This window comes from Hydractinia symbiolongicarpus, chromosome 12 (assembly GCF_029227915.1).
Source record: "Hydractinia symbiolongicarpus strain clone_291-10 chromosome 12, HSymV2.1, whole genome shotgun sequence".
NCBI classification, from domain to species: Eukaryota; Metazoa; Cnidaria; class Hydrozoa; order Anthoathecata; family Hydractiniidae; genus Hydractinia; species Hydractinia symbiolongicarpus.
In genome coordinates, this window is record NC_079886.1 from 11,187,193 (window position 1) to 11,209,499 (window position 22,307).

The following is a 22,307-nucleotide window of genomic DNA, read 5'->3' on the forward strand; positions in this document are numbered from 1 at the left end:
TACAACTGTCTAATTCTAAAACAGCTTTTTGAAGTAATCTGTTTTTTATACATAGATTACAAAATAGTTGTTGCTAGAGAGTATACTATTCTGTCATTTACATCGTCAATACATGGTTACGCTAAACAACCAAAAATTGGAACTAGTTCACACAACTCTCAGCATAACATTCATTTCAAATAAACAAAAATAAACACGGCATGCTAAAATAAGGAGATAAATACAAACACAAAAACACAAATGTCAAATTTTTTAATTCAATTTATAGTATATAATTTGATGCGATGTACAAACTGTTTTTATTTCCGATGTAATTCCTAAAACTAACATTGAAAAGTATTAAAATAAATTCCTGCGAAAAAATTCAACTCTAAAAAACCGTATTTACAAAAACGTTCTCCACTACAAAAAGGATAACTTCTGAACAGAATAAAAAAATGAGACTAAGTTTACAGTATCGTGGTCAGTCTACCTTTGGTAAAACTAGCGATGAATACTTGAAATAAATCGTAGAGGTCACTGACCAGGGAAAGGAATCTTTAAGTAAATTCGCGTGAAATATTTCAGGGTTAGTCATTCGCAAAAACTAATTTTTTCAAAAAGAATTCTTAAACTGTCAGATTTGCACACCTCTTTAATCGTGATACTTTCGCAAAATCTTGTATTCTCGCAAAACTTTAAAAATACGTTAAATGTCATTCTAGTAACTAATTAATAGAAGCAAGGGAAAAAAATGTCCTTCAGATAAATTCAGTCTGGGTCATGTGTCCACAACAAAAGCTGAAAGAGGATCAGCCAAATGTTCACTAAAGCATAGATTATCCGTGCTTTCTGAATGCCCAGTGACAGTAGAAAGTTCTCCTTTCAGCGAATCGTTTGCAATTAATTTTACGTCACTGTCAGTGACGTCACTAGATTCCAACGGCACAAATAAGGGTTCTGGATTTGAGTTGTTAACAGTAGTACTGGGATCATAATCCGAGGGAATTTCTTCGCTTTCTACAGGTAGAGAATTTTTCTTCATACACTCACCCTTTCTTTTTTTTGAAATTTCATTATGATTTTTTTCTTGCGTGGTGGAGTCAGTCTCAAAGTAATTAAAATCCGCAAGATCTGCTACAGGTGTAGAACTAGTCTCCTTCTCTACTTGTTGCTGGGACAAAGACAGACCAGAGGCTGTTGCAATATGGCGGTCAATATCGTTAAAATCCACATCATATTCTTGCACTGTGCTGCGAAAATCTTTTCCATCTTTAAAGATATCTCGAACCTGAAAAAAATGTTGAGCTAACAATATTCTATTCGTGATCTTCCCTGGGTCGGGCAGCGTAATTTCAACGAAAAAAATTAACGTTTACGTCATTCAAAACAGCATCTTCCAGTGTTTCAATACCGCTTTTTGGCTATATTTTTCACAAGTATGGTACTTACTAAGTTCCCACATGTAACTATTAGACACCTGCCAAATGTTAGGTCCCATTTCTTCCAGAGTTTTATGTGTTAGTTATGATATTATGGTTTTGGTGCCAAGTTTGGAGATATGGAGGAAGAGGAGGAGGAGGGTGGAAGTGAAATCAGAAACATTTCCTGGTTATTATGTGTTCGCAAACTCCCGTACCTTATAGGGTTAAAAAACGGATCCTTTTACAAATAAATGGATTCTGTATAAGGTTTTTCTGTAGTTTTTTCATGTAAACAGAGAAGGAAACTTAGCGTCAAATCTTTATGCAGCGTCGTTGTAACAACTAGTCGTTAGCCCGTGGAAAAATCCACGGGTTCGCCCGTCCTTTTTATACCGCATTGCGTGCGTCTCGCTGCCTGCGCAGCTAAGCTACCATTTTGCGTGACAGACAGACAGACGGACGGACGGGCAGACGTATACGAAAATATAAAATAGATGGTAGGAATAACGTTTTGAAATGAAATAGAAACACTTTTTATAACAGTGAAACTCGTGAAAATTGATGGAAATACCCTTGACTTCTTTAAAACTTAAAAACGGTTAAAAAATAAGGTTATGAGGGAGTGTAGCTATTTTCTTATTCGGATAGTTTTTTAAATCCTTTTTCTAATATTGTAAAAAGTTTTAATTTTGTTTTTAAATAAACGTTGCTATTAAAGCCAGTACCTCATGCCACGTGGCCCAGTTAACGACGCAATCAGACATTCAAAGCAACAACAAATTACTTTTAACAATCCACGCGTCTTTGCATATGAAATAACATATTTAATCCAGTTTTCAAAAAAATAAAATTGTAACAATTCGCACTGTTGAAACTTTCGGTGGAACAAAGTTAGATGATATTTAAACAGATAGCGTACGAGCTGGAAATATATTGTAAAATGTAGAAAAAAAAATTCTAAATGGGAATGACTTTAAAAAACAGGACACTTGCACTTAAGACATATATGAAGGAAAATTGAGAAAAAAACGGTAGTGGCAAACCTGTTTTAAACCTGTTAAACTGAGTATCCCAACTTCATCGGAAAATTTTTCTTCTTTTAGCAAGCGGTCTTGTAATAAGTCTAAAAGAGAATACGACCAATGCGACGATAAAAATCATTAAACGCTACGAAGGAGAGTGATTTGATAAAACAGGCTCCCGCGGTTATCTGTTTTCTTGTAACATATGCTCTGGTGGTTTCCAGAACTGCATAACTGACTGGGTCTTAACAAAATTTGTTATGGATAACAAAAAACAAGCTAAATATGGCGACGTCAAAAACTTGATTTTTCGTCACCATGATACAGTTTAAGGACAAAATTGGCCCAAAAATTAAAATTGACATAAAAATGTTGCATTATGTCATCTACATAAAGTAGATCTAAAAAATTTGGAATCCATTTTTTATTCTATTTTATTCTATCTTATAACGTATTTAGGTACTTTTTTGTCTTTACTTATCATTTACTATGATTTATTCTTGTTTTATGGGTACTCTTCATCAGTCGGCGCCTGTGTTAAGTTTCGTATATTCATCGTATATTTCGTATATCCATAAGTATTTATTATACCTACCGTACACTATGTTTAAAAAGTAAAATTTGAATACAGCTGAAATAATAAGAAACAAGCACCAACACACACCTTTATCATGAAATTTTCGCGTGCGAATCTTATTTTTTTCGCGCAAATCTATTTTTTTCACAGAAACGCTGCGCGAACAAATGGTTAAGCGATAGTACTAAAATTTCGTGCATTTGGATGCGCTAGAATCTGATGTGCGCGTTATATTTCTTTTCAGAAGATACACAAAAGTTACGATTGCGCAAAGTAAAAAAAAAATGACGAGATTTGAAAATCCGTATTACCTGTTATCACATAATATTAATTCACAGAGATTATAAATAAACACAATATTAACAGTGCTTTTGTTGGTAAAAATTCAACTCTGATAATGCTTTTAAACACTATGCATGATCTGTTGAAAATTGTAATTTTCTAAGCACGCGCGAATATTTCATAAATTAAGGCATATATACTTTTTTTTCCTGCAGGAAAAGTAAAAACAATTTTAATGAATTAAAAACGTTTGTCTCACTTAAATACAGGTCCATCTTTCCTCCACAGTACGCACATAAAGACTGCATCATATCCAGTTCAGACTTTAACTCACTCACTTGTTTTTGCAGTCGAGAATGATCCTAAAACAAGTTTTTTAAAGAAAATTATAACGAAAATCTTTTGTATGTACTATGGTTAGCTTATTAATGTAGTGGTGACCTGATGAAGCAAGAAATAAACCATAACACAAGTAACAACGTTTAAAGTTAAAAGCTCTGTGAAGGAGACTCTCGTTTAAAATATGTGTATGGAAGTGCTTGTAACATAGATTGGTAAAAAATTGATTTAATGTCACAAAAAAATTTCACGTGGCTCTAACTAAATAAAAGAATTAATTTGGTTCGAAATTGACAGCTGTTAAAATTCACGAATTTCATGATTATGCTAAAATTTCATACAAATTGGTAGCCATCACACATAGGTTGAGATTTCTCATCAGGCGCTCCTTTATGAGTAAAAACAGCATTATACATATGTGTTTGATTAGTACACAAGGAAAGTGAATATTACTGAAAAAAAGCACTTTTAACAATGATGCTTTGTTCAAGGTAAACAAATTAAATTAAATTTACGAACTTCCGCCAATGCATTAACATCCAAATCTCCACCACGATGTCTATGCAAAGTTGTTCGTATGGGATTTGAAATGCGATTAATAATTTGCGTAGGAGACCCCACTTTGGTTTTAAGATTTGAAATTTGGGAGGCCACTGATGTTTTCGTGTTTCTTTCCGTTGACTTACTTTCTAAAGTAAAAGAAAAGCACACAAGGGTATATGAAAAGAGAGAGTGAGTCTAATCAAACACGCATGACGGATTCATTTTTTTTTTGTGAAACTTTGAAAAAACATAAACCTGAAAAATCTGTTTTTGCTTCCACGTTTGTTGGGCCGTCTGTGTAAAATTGACTTTTATTGACAGATGCGGCCAAGCTCCCAGAACGTTTTGAACTATGTTGAACTGGATGCGAGCCTGAACCAAGTGCATTAGCATACTAAAATATGTCACACAAATTATTTTAAAAACATAACAGAAAAAGTTTAGTCAGGAATGATTAGAAGAATAGTATATCCTTAACTCCCTCAGTTTCAAAAACTCAAACGCTAGTCAAGAAAAATGATTTCATGTAACACTTCAACATATACCATTTGTTCTTTTGTTTCACCAAGTCGGTTACGTACAGGGTGGACAGGCCTAGGTGGTTTTGAGCGATGATTTGGACTTGATTTATGCACAGTGTGTGGATGGGATGTAGACTGCGGCTAAATAGAGCAGCAAATTTCAGTTAGATAGTTCTATGGTTATTAATATTTAATCAACATGGTGAAGAAAGGATAAAATCACACCTTTATTTACGCATGAGAAGTTCAAATACACGTTTTAAAAAAAATGAGAACGAAAAAAGCTTGAAACAACTACATAAATTTAACATTATTGGCCAGCCCCAGTTTCTCTATATAGAACACTTGAGTGCCACTTAGACGTAGGAAGAATATTGATCTTCCCACAAACGATAAATTTTTAGTTGCAACGCACTAACCTTACTATTCTTCAAAAAAATTGCCCGTTTGAGAATGTATTTAGTATCTGTATTTGCAGGATATTTCATCAAATACGTTAAACAGTGGTTAAAATCGTTTTGTAACACTAAAAACAACGTATAAAAATACAAAAATAAACTTGCTTTTCAACAAGTTTAAGAACAAGTAATTTTAAAAAATACTATCCATTTGTAGAGGTGTTTTGGTATGACAAAAAGTTTCCAGATAAACCAAACTTCACAAGAATATCAAGAAAAAAACTTTAGAAAACCAACCCAATTATATTAATTTAAAATTGTTACTTACAGACACCTCTCAAATTGATTAACATGGCTAGATATACAAAATCAACAAGATCCAACGACATGCCATCAGCAAACAATGCATCCCATAAAATTAAAAGTCTATTTAAGGAGAATTCCCGACCAAACAACAATCGAATCCATCGTCTGAATAGAATAGAAACAAAATCATATATCATACACATGGAAAATCATGCGAAGGCATACAAATGAAAATTCAGAACTACAGAAACAACAACAACGAAAACGACGACAACAACGTCAACAACAACAACGACAAAAATAACAACAAAAAAACAAAAACAAAAACAACAACAACAACAATGTCAACAACAACAAAAACAACAACAACAACAACAATAACGACAACAATAACAATAACAAAAACAACAACAACAACAACAACAACAAAAACAAAAATAATAAAAACGACAACGACAACGACGAAATCAACAACGAAAACACCACCACCAACAACAACAACAACAAAAACATGACAACAATAACAACAACAAAAACAACAACAATGCTAGATGAACTTACATTCCATATAATTGTGGCGTGATATCAATTTTTTGCAAATGATCACTAAGAGCCGCGTCATATCGTTTTAGCATGTAGTTCTGGATACGGTTCAGTTTTTTTGATATAGCTGTAATCTAAAAAAAGATGAAAAATTGAACATATATTTGACTCATATATGTTAAAAGAAAGAAGCATGCATTACCATTTGGTTGTCATTTGGCTTTTGAAACATCCTTCTATCAGTTGGTACCTAGTAAACAAAATGAAAAGCTCACGACTACAATTTCTCACTAAAAACGAATAACAAACACGAGGGATTACACTTTTAATATCATACTAGATAAAAATGATAATTCAGGAATAGGAAAGACAGTTGCTCAAAATATGGTTACATTGCTGCTAATTGTTAAGTTTTTTTAAGATATAACATACACTTTGCTGTTGTGATGCTTGTTGATTCTGAGATAGGTTTGTAAACCATGGTTCGATAACATCCATTATGTTTTGAAATAAAGAGCTGAAAAACATTTTTATATTATATATAAGCATAGGTATATAACAAGCAGCCTTTTAGTTCATGTCGGCGCTCAGCAATTGCCAAAGCAAATGTTAACATGTTAACTAATCAGGCAAGCAAATAGCATTTCGTATGAGAAAATTTTTGCTGACTTGAAATAAATTGAAATAGAAGGGTTGTACAAGTATTTTAATGAAAGAAGGTAATTTCTAAAGTTTCTTAAAAAACTGCTTTAAACTCGAATTCTTTCTAAAAGAAACAATTATTAGCATTACAAATAACCATTACCATTACTATTTTTGATAAGATGTACAAACACATTGAATTGTAAGAAGTTTCATTCGCTTTTCTTTGAACAACAAACATGCAAGTGATTACCATTTTTACCTAGCAACAGATTTACCATCCCACTCAATTTAGCACTTAAACACTGCCTTCTCCAAGAACGATTTTAAAATTACAACTGAAAAAACTGAAATAATATTTTAACTTACTACGCATCATGCTCAATAAATGAAATATCAAGAATGCTGGTTATGGTTTCACTAAAATGAAATTTCTAAGTTTAGGTTGACATGAAAATTACACCAATGTCATTCTTGATCAAATAAGTACTTATTCTACTTTACATTTCGCAATGAAAACTTGTTGTAAAAGAGCAGGTGTTTTTATTTTATTGTCTTTTATATGGCTTATATACACAGAGGAAAATCCTCTTATTAAAATTATTTGAATTTTTAAGGTCTTTAAGCCTCCAATATGTTTAAAGAAAAATCTGAAAAAAGTTGTTAATAAAAATCAACCTCCTATACTAATACGCCTATTTTGTCAGTTCAAAATGGCTGTACCCTGCTTTTTTTCTACACTTAGAGTTAATCAGTGCTAGAGATGCACGAAATAACCCTGTGGAGTTACACAGGTCATCAGTGTGTGGTTAAAATGGTTGTGTGCACCGTTATTTCGAAACCGTGGATTTTCAAATGGGTTAACGGCCATTTATTAAATAGGAAATTGAACTTGGCTATATTATATACCTCAACTTCTCTGTGCAATCTTTAACTGCAAGGCTGTTTGTCATCATAACATATACAAGATTAGCCAATAATTCATGCATACCCTGAGAACATAAAAATAATTTGCAGATAAGCCATTGAGAAAATTCAATTATCTAGGGTGTCTATTAACAATTTCTTAGATTTCAAATTTTTTTCAGGTTTACTATAATTTTATGCAAAATTTTAAGGTTACAAAGCACACAGACACACATACAAAATACAGAAGTAAACAATAAGGCAAAATACCCCAAAATTGAGGTGCTAAACATGTAAACCTATTGGAAATTATTTATTTAAAAAAAGGGGAAACATAATTACCACAAGGCATCTAGGCGGAAATGTTTTTTGAAATATTTCATAATTTAAGGTGTGTCTCAAGAAAGTAATGGGTATTTATGGTTTTTAGGGACGCCTAGTCTAATTTCAACGTTTTCATAGTCTGGCATCCTAACCTTTAAATAGATAAGTCCTGTTGACAAACGTCAGAAATATGGTGTGGTATAAAAATGTGGTATAAAGGATGAAAAAAAAGATTTGCTGACATCACCAATTTTCTGTATGACATTGACACATTTCCAAAAATTAGTAATTGTGATTTGTTTGTTTTGTTACTAGGATGGATACAAACTTTTGAGACAGTGCTAATTTTTGGTGGCCAAAGTGCTCAAAATGTGCAATAACAATAATTCAAAAATCATAAACTTTTAGAACCACATTTGCTAACACCATTTCCATGGCAACTCGAAAGATGGGAGTATAAAAAAAAATATTTATAATGGAAAAGTTAAGTTAATTGGTGGGTTGAGAGTGGTTATCAATAGACTTGACCAGACCTGAACTTATTAGAAAAATGATGTCATTAATTTGTTGAGACAGGAAACCTGAAACTTAAGTCCCTATTTGTCCAGTCCTCCCATCAATTGTTCTTCTACAAGTGCTCAAGTCAACTATTTATCCATGTTGCTACATAAAATTTAATTTACACCACTAAGACAACTTATCCACTTTGTTGCAATGAACACGAAATTTCTTGTTTTCGCAACTGCAGTTAAATAGCAAAGAACTAATATACTAAAAATTAGTTTTAAAATTATTTTAAAAGGTTTTATATATAAAATTTATATAAGAATAAAAACAAATATAAGATAGTTGGCAAGAGATCTTATTTTGCGTAAAAAAAGACTTCAGGAGATAGGTAAAAATAAGTAAAACTTATTTTTAGAGGAGCATGGTGTATGCTAGTTCCTAAAAATCACCGCACCTGTTTATAGGAGACTTGAGGATGCTCTCTAGCATAACAAAACAGCACGTGAAGAATAATCGATCTAAAGAGAACATGGTTATTTACAACATACCATTTACTTAAGGAAAAAATGATTTGTGGTAGAAAATCATTGTTTCTTTCTCAAGCGTTTTTTTCTTGCTTAAGGTAAGTCCCTGCTAGAAACTGTTTTTAATCAATATTGTCTCAAAATTTTGTCTGGGATAGTTTATTTCTGCTAAAACTTAAAACTACCTGCGAAAATTAATCCCTAAAATTTAGCAGTGAAATGAATATGAACAGGATACCACAAGAGAGATAAACTTAACATTATAACATTTTGTAAAATCAACTGAAGGAGAAATTTCCGGAGAATTCGTCAACGTAGAGGTTTAATAATTTTAACATTCTTTAGGTTCCATGCTTATAGCTATTTCTTCCTTCTTTTAGACAGTATATCCAATACATTATCCTTCTGACCCGTAATATATGAGGACTGCGGTAAGTGAATGACAGATAATTGGTTGGCAGTACTGTATTTAAAGTGTGCTAGAGTATTATGAAAACTAACGCATTAAATTTAGTCCTTTATCAACTAAATTTTATTCTCTTTATAAGGCCAGACATAAGAAAATACCTTACCTTATTGCAGCAGTTTCTACTATTAAACGTGTTTATTCAAAGCATAAGTTGCAGGTTATTTTAACACAAAAACAAAATTTCACAATGTTTTAGGTGTCATTTCAACAACCTATACTTGAATCCAATAGATTAGTTTTTAATTAACAGAATGATACTTACTTTACATTTTCTTGTTTAAAAAACTCAATTTCAGGACATCTAAATGGAAGGTCAAATCGTAATTATTAATGGTCAAATTTTTATCTTACGATATGTGTTAAAAAAGAAAAAGTGGACTTTTAAAACTGAAAGAGACTTACAATCGATCAATATCTTGCATAATGGTTGAACGCAACTCATTATCTTGAAAATATTTATGCCATATGCTCTAAAATTAAACAACACAATTAAATAAATAACCAATTATAATTCCCTTACACTCCATAAAATCAAATTCCCTTACACTCCATAAAATTAAATTCCCTTACACTCCATAAAATCAAATTCCCTTACACTCCATAAAATCAAATTCCCTTACACTCCATAAATCAAATTCCCTTACACTCTATAAAATCAAATTCCCTTACACTCTATAAAATCAAATTCCCTTACACTCTATAAAATCAAATTTCCTTACACTCTATAAAATCAAATTTCCTTACACTCTATAAAATCAAATTCCCTTACACTCTATAAAATCAAATTTCCTTACACTCTATAAAATCAAATTTCCTTACACTCTATAAAATCAAATTCCCTTACACTCTATAAAATCAAATTTCCTTACACTCTATAAAATCAAATTCCCTTACACTCCATAAAATCAAATTCCCTTACACTCTATAAAATCAAATTCCCTTACACTCTATAAAATCAAATTCCCTTACACTCCATAAAATCAAATTCCCTTACACTCTATAAAATCAAATTCCCTTACACTCTATAAAATCAAATTCCCTTACACTCCATAAAATCAAATTCCCTTACACTCTATAAAATCAAATTCCCTTACACTCTATAAAATCAAATTCCCTTACACTCCATAAAATCAAATTCCCTTACACTCTATAAAATCAAATTCCCTTACACTCTATAAAATCAAATTCCCTTACACTCCATAAAATCAAATTCCCTTACACTCTATAAAATCAAATTCCCTTACACTCTATAAAATCAAATTCCCTTACACTCTATAAAATCAAATTCCCTTACACTCTATAAAATCAAATTCCCTTACACTCTATAAAATCAAATTTCCTTACACTCCATAAAATCAAATTCCCTTACACTCCATAAAATCAAATTCCCTTACACTCCATAAAATCAAATTCCCTTACACTCTATAAAATCAAATTCCCTTACACTCCATAAAATCAAATTCCCTTACACTCCATAAAATCAAATTCCCTTACACTCTATAAAATCAAATTCCCTTACACTCCATAAAATCAAATTCCCTTACACTCCATAAAATCAAATTCCCTTACACTCCATAAAATCAAATTCCCTTACACTCTATAAAATCAAATTCCCTTACACTCCATAAAATCAAATTCCCTTACACTCTATAAAATCAATGTCAGCAACATTCAAATTGATTGTAATTATTCAACCACATAAATTTGTATTCCTAAGGGGCTGTTCAATAATTACGTAACACCCAAATTCCCTATTTTTTACAACATTTTTTACAGGAAAAGATATAACAATGCCATTTATTTAGCACACAAGATGACATTTTTGGTACTTTTGCGTAAGTCCAGGGACAAGAAAGAAAATCAAGATGTAGATTATACACTAAAATAACTAAAAACATCCGTAATACATAAAAATGCTCTGTTACATAACAGAAGAGCTTTCAGCCACATAAAGTGCATTAAAAAAAACCAGCACAGTGCAAACTTTTTGTTTAACTCTTCTTGGCCTGTTATATTTTTTTCTATATCACAAAAAAATATTATCACATTGAGGAATTTAAGGAAAATGAAAAGATAAAATGTATAGTCAGCGTGGTTAAATGAGACCTCCGCAGTTATTTAGTCTCGCTTTGTTGATATTTGACCCTGCTGAATGTCTTTACAACAGCTAACATAAATGAATAATTCTGGATGTCCCACTAAAAAATGTCAAATGTCTGTTCATTGCTTTTTTATTTTTATAACATGATATATACTTTTATTTATAAGAACCAGGTAATATGGGTAATATGGCTTCTGTGTGGGGTCTCAAGTCCAGTTATATAAAAAATACAATAGTTTTACAAGATTTCTGTCATGTAAAATTGTCACTGTTGTTCTTATTTTGTTTTGGTTTTTGGTTTTCAGCTGTCCCTTTTGTTTATGAAATTGTCGAAGTGTATGTATATTGCTTTCAAAGTGGCCATTTTTAACTCTTCTGACAGGAAATGTAAACATAAACAAATAACGTGTAAGCAATAATAAATAGAGTGAAATATATAAACCTAAAAATTGATTCTCAAAGGCTGATGTTAGATTTGTGTTGCAAATTCTAAGAGAATCAAAAGTGCAATCTTGTGATTTGCATGGGGAATTCATGGTGAAATGTTATCACGCTAGTGGTACAATAAAAAAATAAAGCCACTTACATCTTCTGCAAGAGATAATGGATGATGTTTTGAAAGATCAATGTCTTGCTTTTGTTCATATGGATCAATAACATACTAGAAACAACACAATAAAAAGACTTGGTGAAATTTGTTAAAAAAGATGCAGTCACAATTAAGCTGCTATATAAAAGCCCTACATTTACAAATAAATAAGCCATAGGACACAGCATTTAAGTTGCACATTATATTACTGAAAGCCTTGAAAGTTGTAAAACAGTCTCATGTTGACCTTAGCAAGAATTATTATTTAAGATTGCTAATCTAATTAAATAAAAGATTCATGTTCCAAGTTCACTGTAAAGAAAGACAAACTTAAAACGCACACATCAAAAATATAACTGTGAGGATGAACTTTTCCCCTTTGTCAACAAATATTTTGTCCAAGATAGTACATGCTACATAAGATTACATGCTACATAAGATTCCAACCTTTTTTCGAATATCTGCATAATTTTGTCGGTTGACTTTGGCTTGAGCTAACCAAAACTTTTCTTCTTCAGGCAGACACTCCCAAAATAACTTAAGAAAATGAAAGACAAAAAAAGTATTAATTTTTATAGGCATTAATTTTAGCACTTTTCACAGGTTGCTAGCAAACAATCATGTCAATAATAATAGCCAGGGTTTTTTCTGTTGGCCTGCTAACCACATACAAAATCTTTAAGCTACGAAAAACAGATGCAATATATTTTGTATCGACTTTGATGTGACAGGCGAATTCTAATACTAATCTTAATGCTAACTTTCCGTCTGCAAAAAAGATGGTAGCTGCGGGTAGCAACCGGCAAATTCGCTTAGATTTTTTTACTTACAACTAGTATGCTAACATTAATACCCTCAAAATATCAATATTTTCAACAAAATTATTTACCAGCAAAAATTTGTATTATTAAGGTATACAACATTATAAATATACTTAAAACCAAATAAGTTATCAACTTGATATAATTAAAAATAGGGAAAACTAACCCTCCAGCAAATGCTTCTAAACCTTTTTGTACCCATATTCCCATCTAATGCTTTGAATTTGAGCTAAAAAGATTGTCAAATAAATTACATATATTATGCACTAGAGAAGAAATTCTGCAGTCTGGTGGTTATTAAATTTATCAAACGGAAGAAAAGGAAAACTAATGAGACTTGACTTTTCTTACCTGTTCCAACATATTTTTACATTTAAATAGCTGATCCCACTCTTCCCTAGAGATTTAAACATTTTACGTCCATCACATCAAAAGACATAACATCATAATTTTTTCAATAAAAATGAATTTACTTACTGAACACTGTTATGTGCATTTTTATCAACATAATACTTAGTTTGATGCAGACTTCCTTCTAAGTATCCACCAGCTCCATTTTCAGGATCTGTAATTAAGGGATCAACCATAGGTTGTTCTAAACAAATTATGTACATTGGTCACAACATAAACATCACATTCAACAGCACAGTATGTGTACACTTATAGTTATCACCAGAAGCTTTGTAGCATCAAAGCTTTCTTAAATCTGTTAGTAAGCACATAATGTTTTAAGCACATAAACTTTAATTAGCTAAGGTAATCTATGTGTGGCTTACTACATTGCATTTATGGGAATTAATGATGGCATATGGCAGTTCCGTCGTAATTGCCTTCCTACTTTGCCCAAAAGACGGCAAAAATAATTGCCATTGTCACTTTCATATAGTATTTTCTTTTTAATGAGTTACATACATGACAACCAATTATTAACAAAGTTCTTGATAATAATATTGTAATAATATGCAAAAATAAAGAGTTTCTGCAATTTTAGTTTTCAATTTTCTTTTAGCGATTGTAATTTTCTGATACTTTTATTATCTTTCCATGTATTTTAAGCATGGGACTGTGTTTGGATTCATTTCTTTAGTCTTATTTCATCTTTATAGTCTCTCAAAATTGCTGTTATACTTCGTTTCAGTGACAGCCCTATTTTATCACAGCGGTGACAAAAATTTTATTAAAAATGCTGTTACCATAATTTTTAGATTCCCATGACTGAAGTGGAGGTAAACTGTTTTTAATTTATCTGTAGTTTGTATTTCACTTATAGCAAAGCCATAAGAAACAAATCAAAAAAATAAATTAGTATTTTTTAAGTTTCTTTACTTCCTCTATTCTATATTATTTTGATATTTTTTTTTTACATTTTTATTTTTAATTTGGGACCTTGTGGTGCCTAATAGCAGTATTTGATATCCATTAAATCATAACTGTAGTGAAAACTTGGAGATTTGATGAGTAAAATGATTCTAAATTACAGTAAAATATCAGGAATATAGTTAAATTGTTTATCCTAGCACAACACTCTCATTTATATATCTTTATTTTGTTTGTGACAACAAAGATTAAATGAAATGATCTACATGGCACAAGTTTTTGGGTTTTACTATTTTTGAATAGAAAGTATTGGAAAGAGTTGGAAAAAGTAAAAGAAAAGAATGTTTATGAGCAAGTGTGTTATGCAATTGGATTCAAATTTTTTGTTGCTGCAGAAAAATATATCTTGGTAAACATATCTTGCAAAGCTGGTTTCAAAACTTTTGTTTTAGGATCTAATGATATTGTATAATTAAATGTTGTGCAAGAGTAATATGACTAGGCTGTATACCTTAATTACACATATACATACCTCAACTTTATTGCCTAAGCATTTACTGTTTCATTATATAATACTATTTACTGGAAAAATCTATTTAAACAGAAGAACAATTGGAAGATATGTCATTTGAATTTTTGTCATGTCAGCAATAACACATCGATGTAAGAGCATACGTTTGTTATATATCAAACATAACATTACTAAATGTTCTTTTGATAGCTTGTAGAGATATAAATCATGTCCTGGTCCAACATCATTAACCTGTGATGAATTTACTGATTACTTGAAAACAAGAGGTTTGAAAATAGTTCACTATGATATGAGAGGGTTATTTTACAACTTTAACGGATTATATAAACTGATCACTTAACTAAACTTGACATCATAATGTTATCTCAAACTCATTTCGGTGTGCAATGGAGTGGCCATGTATATTCCCCATACTTTAAATTAAAAACTGTGAAATGATCTGGAAAGAGAGCAATGGGTGTTGATTTTTAAATGAAAACTTGCGCAGTGTAATTGTAGCTGCTTTCTATAACGCACCCATGGGATCAAAATATCTTTTAACATCGTTCAATAAAATTTTAAATGGAGAAACAAGGAAACAATCATCCTTGGAGACCTTAACGTAAATTATCTTGACATTAACATAGGTAAAGAATTTAAGTCATTATTAACTTAATTAGTTAAGGGCCAACATGTATCAGTGATTCTACGTCTAATTTAATTGACATTATAGCATTATAGCAACATTATAGAAGTGTTACTTGCAGTATAGGTTCTGCTTCGAAAAAGTTCAGAGAGTTACTTCCTTTGTTGACTAGCAGAGTCTTGTCAATTGAGGTAAAAGGTAGGTTGTATGAGGCCTGTGTAAGAAGTGTTATGTTGTACAGTAGTGAGACATGGGCAGTGAAGCAGGAAGAACTTGACCGTTTAGAAAGGAATGATATGAGAATGGTTAGGTGTATGTGTAACGCCAGTCCGAAAGTATCCGTAGAATTAAAGATGTTATCCAGATAAGACAATTGAATTGGCTGGGGCACTTGGAAAGAATGGAGGGAGATAATTGGGTAAGAAAGTGTAGAGACTTGATAGTTCCTGGGGCAAAGCCCGGAGGCAGATCGAGAAAGACTTGGCAGGAGGTTATAAGGACAGACTTGATACAGAGGAAGTTGAGTTTAGATCTAACACAGTCTTGATCAGATTGGAAGAGGGTCATTAATATACCGCGTCCAACCCATGCTAGCATGGTAAACAGACGTGAAGCCGAGAATGGTGATAGCGACAAATTTACCGTTAGCTATAGTTTCTACAATATGTAGTCACCAAGTCAATAAGTCATTACGAAATGGTTGTATACAAGAAAAATCAATAATTAAATTGGAGTATTATTAAGAACTTGTTTACAACAAAGAGTAAAACAAATTTCACCACAACTTGTAATAAGGCAGAAAATATTGCCAAAGCAAAAAAGTTTTGTGATTACTTTTTAACATTAGTGAAGTCTTTGAAACCTGGTATATCAATATTTTACTATTATATGCAGAGGACTTCAAATTTTATTGCATATCGAACAGGTAAAATCTTTAAGATGAGATACGCTACAAAACTATTCATCAAAAAAGAGATAAAATCTTTTTAGAAGAAGCAGCAGTGTTAAATCAGTTAGCCACCAAGCTTCTAAAGAGCTGTGCGCATGTCATTAGTAAACCGCTATGTGATATCAACCATTTGTCATTAAAAACTGGACAATTTCCTATCTGCAAATTAGCAAAAGTAACACCTCTTTATAAGTCTGAAGATAAAAACAAACAAGGTAGTTACCAACCAATATCTATTTTACCAGTTTTCTCAAGTTACTTGAAAAGGCAGTTCATAACCAGTTAAATGAATATCTCGAAAGTAAAAGTTTGTTATTCGAACTTCAATTTGGCTATCTATCGAAAAGATCTACTTCCTCTGCTGCAACATTGTTTGTAGTTAATATTAGGAGAGATGGACCTTGCTGCTTTGCTACAAAAAACTTCAAATGTATAGTATGAAAGACAACAAACTGTCATGATTCACAGACTATCTTTTATAGAGGCAGAAATTCGTATCGATAGAGAGCAGCATATCATCATCAATGTGTTTAATGGAGTTCTACAGGGCTCTATTTTAGGCCTTTATTGTTCATTATTTTCTTCAATGATCTTCTAGCATCTTGGTAAAATGTAGAGTGATAAATAATGCACTGTACTATAAATGTATTTGTGAAAATGAATCTAAGGATGATTATGGTCATGTAATTCCACATAGTGTTCCATTTCTAAAAGGAAACTTTCTTAAAAATACATCAAAAAATGCTAAAGCTAAAACATATGAAGTGAGTTCGAAATAAAGGCATTTCTACAAAGAAGCTGTTGTGTATCCATTTGTAAATACCAGTGACGCAAGGAAAAATCTTGTACTGAATAACACTGACCTAGTTAACATGATGCACTATGTCAAAATAAATAACTTTACTCATTTTGAAGTTAATGAAAAGTTATGACATACATCATTAGCGTCAGATATCTCCTGAGGATGAATGTACTTTGTGCATATTGTCATACAGAAAGAACACCAATACAATTGGGATATTAAGCTCTAATGTTAAGGCTTTATATCTTATCAGATGCATATGTAAAGCATAAGTTCCACTTATATTTTATCAGCTTCAGTATTTTTGTTCATAGGTTTAGTTAAGTGTAGTTTTATTGACTTTATCCTGTTGAAGAAGCAACATCAGAAAATGGTGAAAGACATCAAGATCATACCTAGTGAGGAGAGTATTCCACAAAATAAACTCCTCATATGTAAAATACAACTAAAAACACTAAAACATCAAACTAACCTATTTATACGAAGACTTCGCTACGGGAAGTTGAATAATGTTACACAATGATTTTAAGCGATTGTTTTCTGAGAGGTTAACACCACTGTTGAAGAGAATACAGAGGACATCTGGAAACTATTGAAGTCAGCTCTCCTAACCTTCACTGATGAAATATTTGGCAAAACGAGGTAACAATACCAGAAACGGGTTACGTGGTGGTGGAATGAGAAAGTAAGTGTAGCTATTGCTGAAAAAAGATGGTGTTAAGAGTTATGGAAGCGGAGTGGTAACAAAGAAATATATCTCCAAGCCCAATGTAATGTATACACTGTTAAGAAGACTGCTGAGAAAAATAAGTTTGCCTACCTCAGACCTGGTATAAATTACATCCTTAAAATAGCAAAACAGATGAGAAATGATAATCAAGATATCATTGGAGATAAATGTGTCAAAGATGATTCTGGAAACCTTGCAATAGATATTGAGGCTAAGAAGGCACTTGGAAACAAAACCATGAGCGCCATCTAAATGAGTTTCCATGGAATTCCAACAACCGCACAGCTAACTCAGTTGCTGGTTCTGCTATTTTTATCACGGTTGACACGGTGCTAAATGCCATTGCCAAAATGGAAAGGGAGATTCAGGTTGCCCACACTGTTAGTCACGTTAGTCCAGAGTCTTTGTTGAAAAAATTAGGTATAGTCGATATTAAATTAGCATGTTGATATAACAGGTTACAGTGGTATGGACATGTGTATCGTAATGAAGGTTGCATTAGACAAGCAGTGGACGTGAAAGTAGATGGTCGCTGTGGTCGTAGAAGACAAAAAAATGGACTGACAATGCGCAAGACGACAGAAAAGTGTAGAAAATGACTTTTTGTGTTATGATTAGCCAACTAATGCACATAGCAAATACCTATACAAAGAAAAACTATTCCCTAAAAAAAGCGAAATGGAAGAATATGGGACAGCTTACTCCATTATTCTACCCAGAATTGGTGATGTTACAACAATAATTGTACGTAGGTGCAATGAAGATTTCGGACATGGAGGTAGAGGTTTTACAATTAATGAGCTCAGAGGGAGTGGATATTGGGTTATCAATTGTAATTCATTTTTTCGGCATCTGATATCAAAATGTGTCCTGCAGAGCCTTACCAGGAAAAACTGCAGATCAAAGATGGCTGATCTTCCGAGCAACCCACTTGAAGCAATTTCACCCTTCACAGTATGTGGAGTAGATCTGTTTCGTCCGTTTATTATCAGAGAAGGAAGACCTCTCACATGCGAAACACCAATTGATGCGTATATCCCACTCCCCCTTTCACCATCAAATTTGCCTACTATGAAATCAAATGCAATTGTTTTTGACAAAACTAATCTTTACAGTTGGTGAGGATGGGGACGAATCCAGTATATTACAAATAAATTTTGGTCAAGGCGGAGGAAAGAATACCTGTAAACTCTCTAAAAAAGAGCTGTTTGGCAACACAAGCGATGTTGCTTTCAAGTTGGTGATATTGTAATATTGAAAGACGAATCTAAACATCGTTCTGATTTAAAATTGGCAAGAATAACAAACATGTTTCCAGACAATGATGGACTGGTTCAATCAGTGTCACTGAAAACTGTTTGTAATCAACATGAACTAGTACGTCCAATACATAAGTTGGTGTTGCTTGTCAAAAATAATTTAAAAAAAAACGATTCCCAATTGAGGAGCCATGGTTTTGTATATTTTGATTAAAATGTTATAGTTAGTTTTTGTCAAGATGTAAGACACCATATTGAGGGGAGCCATGTTGCTGCTGCTGAGGCACAGCAATGCCAGCCTTCAGGTATCCCTGAAGATTGTGTTTATTTTGTAGTCTGTGTATAGTTTTATTTCTGTTGTATGTTCCTAGCCTTAAGTTTTATGTTAAATGTCACACTTCATTAACTTTGTGTTACATGTTAGCATTTTAATGTATGTTATTGCTGTCCTGTTTCTCTATTCTCATGTCTGTTAACAGCTTATTGTGTTACTTTTAAAGTTCTTTTGTTTTTTGTATTATGGGTTTTGTTGCGTTTTACATTTTTCGCATATAGTGGATTCATGGGTGCGTTGTTAGTTAGTATGTGTGTATAGCTGCTTGCGTCTAATGTTGTTTGGTGGTGGTTTAGTCAATGTCTTTTAGTAAGATACTTTGTTTTGTTTCTATGTTTTTATTAGTATATGTTTATTCTTAGTCTCACACTGTCCCACTTGATTCCCATCTTGTTTGTTGTGCTGGGTATATGGGCACTTTGTTTAGTCTTGCCCCAGGTAGGTGGAGGTTTTTGTGCGTGCGTGCTTGCTTTCTTTTTATTATTTTCTCTTTTTGTATTTTTTATTAAGTCAAGTTTCGTATTTTTAGTAAGCATTTATGAACTAAAATCTATCATTATGTTAAATTATTTCATTTCCGTTTGAACCAAACCAATAGTGTCCACATGTTTGTGCGTACAACACTAATAGTTCCTTCAGCTCTATTTAACTCTCCTATCCCACAATTTGGTCCTTTTAATAAAAAAAATTGTATTGAAGTTAATATGGTAACGTTTTGTTATTATGTTTTTATTTTGTTTTAAATGATCCAATATTGTGACATACAGTTTATTTGACTTAGATTTAGCCGGGATGAAATAGTAAAATGTCAGCCACTAAATGTATATATCCTTTACAGTGCAAAACAATGTACATTTCTAGATTTTTTTTTTTCGTTTATCTTTTTGCTGCTTTAAAATAATTTTATTTTTGCATTTTTTTATTGAAATTACTTTGGTGGCTGACAAGAAATGAGTTGTCACAATGATGTGTCTGAAGCCACAATAATGACTAAAATAACAAAAAAATTATTGGTTTTAAATATGGTATTAGCACCTTCCTGTAAAATATAGGCTTTATTAGTAGAATATTACAAAAGTTATTTATATATATAAGTCACTTTTGATATTTTTTAATAGGTCACACTTTTTTTGACCATGTTCATTATTTTAATAACAGCTCAATTGATCTACCAGTTAATGATTGTGCCTGTTTTTACTTACTGTCAATGGTTCATCCACACCTAACCAATGGTCAATTTGGTAAGTAACATTCCTTACCAAATTGTGCTAGACGTATTGATGGTGTAAACATTCCAAATATTCATAACGAAATGTTGAAGCAGTCATGTGTATTCGTTAGAAACTGCTTAGATGGAGAAATTTGTCCAGACTTCGAAAAATACTTTGAAAAAAGTGAGTCATTAAGTCATAACTAGGAACTCAAACAACTCTGTGAAACTACTGAAAGTAAAACTTTCAACAGCAAAGAAGTCCATTTATTTTACTTATATAATAAAAGTCTGATATTTCGGTCCATATCTGCAGAACCCATAACTACTACAGATTTCAATCGAAAAGAAGGGTTTTGTAAACCTTTTCGAGTTTTATCCGATTTCGAAAATACCTCGCAGAAATTCACTGAAAACAAAAAAGCAAAATTTCAGACCAATAGTATCTTTAACATATCGGAAAATGAAAAAAATTTAAAAAAAATCAGACGCAATTTCAGAATGAAAAAACGAGGAACTATAGCTATAAACACTCAAATAGGATTTACATGTTTATATATAGTTAGAGACAGATTAAAAACATGTTATACTTACTGTTAGTCTGTTTAGTTAGTGTACAATTTGGTAAAGTCATGCAAGTATTGTTTGGTGAAATTTAACAAATTATAATTTCTCGTTTCTACATTTTAACTTCAAAACCTAAACATACAAAAGAGAAAAGTAAAGGTTTGGCTGTACAACTAACCTGCTCCATATCGATCTAATACTTCATGAATATCATCCTTAGATAAAGTTTTTATCAAATTTGTACGCTGATTATGTCTGCTGCTCATTTTTGTTTCTTTATATACTCTAAAAAGATTTTATGAATAGTTTCCTTACATGTAGATTTATAGCTATTTATAGCTAAAAGAGGTATAAAAAGAACCTTTTGCAAAAAGACATCTTTACCTTTCTAGTTAAGTTTGATTATTTTAGAAACCACAGCACTGCTTATAAAAAATCTCACCCCCTTTTTTTACTTTTAATTGCTAGCTATCAGACACTAGTCAGTTAAATCTAACTGTAATCTACACTCTATACCTATTTCCCTTGTATATACATAATTTATGTACACATTCTTTATTCTTCTATCTGGCTGTTCTCTTCTCGTTTCAACTTCAACTTTTTTCTCAATTGTTTTTATTTCCCACTCGCAGTAAATCTGCCATTTTAACCCTTTACCATCCCGTACGAAACAAAGAAGCCCGTGACCTAATTTTAGAGATTGGGAACTATAAATTTTTCCTGGACTTATAGTTTTCGTTAGACTAATAATTTTAATAGCTCAAATTAACCTTGACTAAAAAGTTTAAAGTAAGAATAGAAACCTTTACATCAGGCGATGCTGTGCCGTTTTTGAGATGCTTTGCAGCTGTGTTGACGCTTAGGTTCGGGGCCAATGCTTGTGCTAATATACGGAGTTCCATACAACACAGATTTTAGACACTCCCTCAGAGCGCGTAAGAATCGGTCACTTTTTCCTTATCATTCTTTACTTGGGAGATTACGTGCAAAGGAAAAATAATTCAACTGATGGAAAACATTCTAAAAAGCTATTTCTAGATACGTGCATTAGTTTATAAAAACAGATGTTTTGTCAATGGAACCACCATGTCTGCAAAATATTTTCCTGCGCTAGTACCAAAGAACAGAATAAATTTTTTTTCGAGTTACAACAAGTAAACTTTGA

General features: G+C 32.0%; 1 protein-coding gene across 2 annotated transcripts; it reads right to left on the bottom strand.

Moving 5' to 3' along the window:
* Positions 1–243: 243 nt before the first annotated feature.
* LOC130621615 (TBC1 domain family member 5-like) lies at positions 244–21,816 on the bottom strand. Of its 2 annotated transcripts, none has more exons than XM_057436935.1 (23): positions 21,659–21,816; positions 21,170–21,274; positions 13,295–13,412; positions 13,169–13,214; positions 12,984–13,046; positions 12,444–12,533; positions 11,994–12,068; positions 9,709–9,776; positions 9,569–9,607; positions 8,768–8,831; positions 7,486–7,568; positions 6,946–6,996; positions 6,367–6,451; positions 6,137–6,184; positions 5,953–6,068; positions 5,414–5,556; positions 5,107–5,213; positions 4,712–4,828; positions 4,422–4,560; positions 4,143–4,312; positions 3,544–3,646; positions 2,447–2,526; positions 244–1,270 (listed from the first exon to the last, which is right to left on the bottom strand). In XM_057436935.1, the coding sequence occupies exons 2-23, from the start codon at positions 21,207–21,209 to the stop codon at positions 761–763; spliced, it is 2,355 nt and encodes a 784-aa protein (XP_057292918.1). In that variant the 5' UTR covers positions 21,210–21,274; positions 21,659–21,816; the 3' UTR covers positions 244–760. The 2 variants fall into 2 exon arrangements, with proteins under 2 accessions (XP_057292918.1, XP_057292917.1); XM_057436934.1 differs by lacking the exon at positions 21,170–21,274 and adding an exon at positions 21,321–21,427 and having other exon boundaries at positions 21,659–21,810.
* Positions 21,817–22,307: the final 491 nt, after the last annotated feature.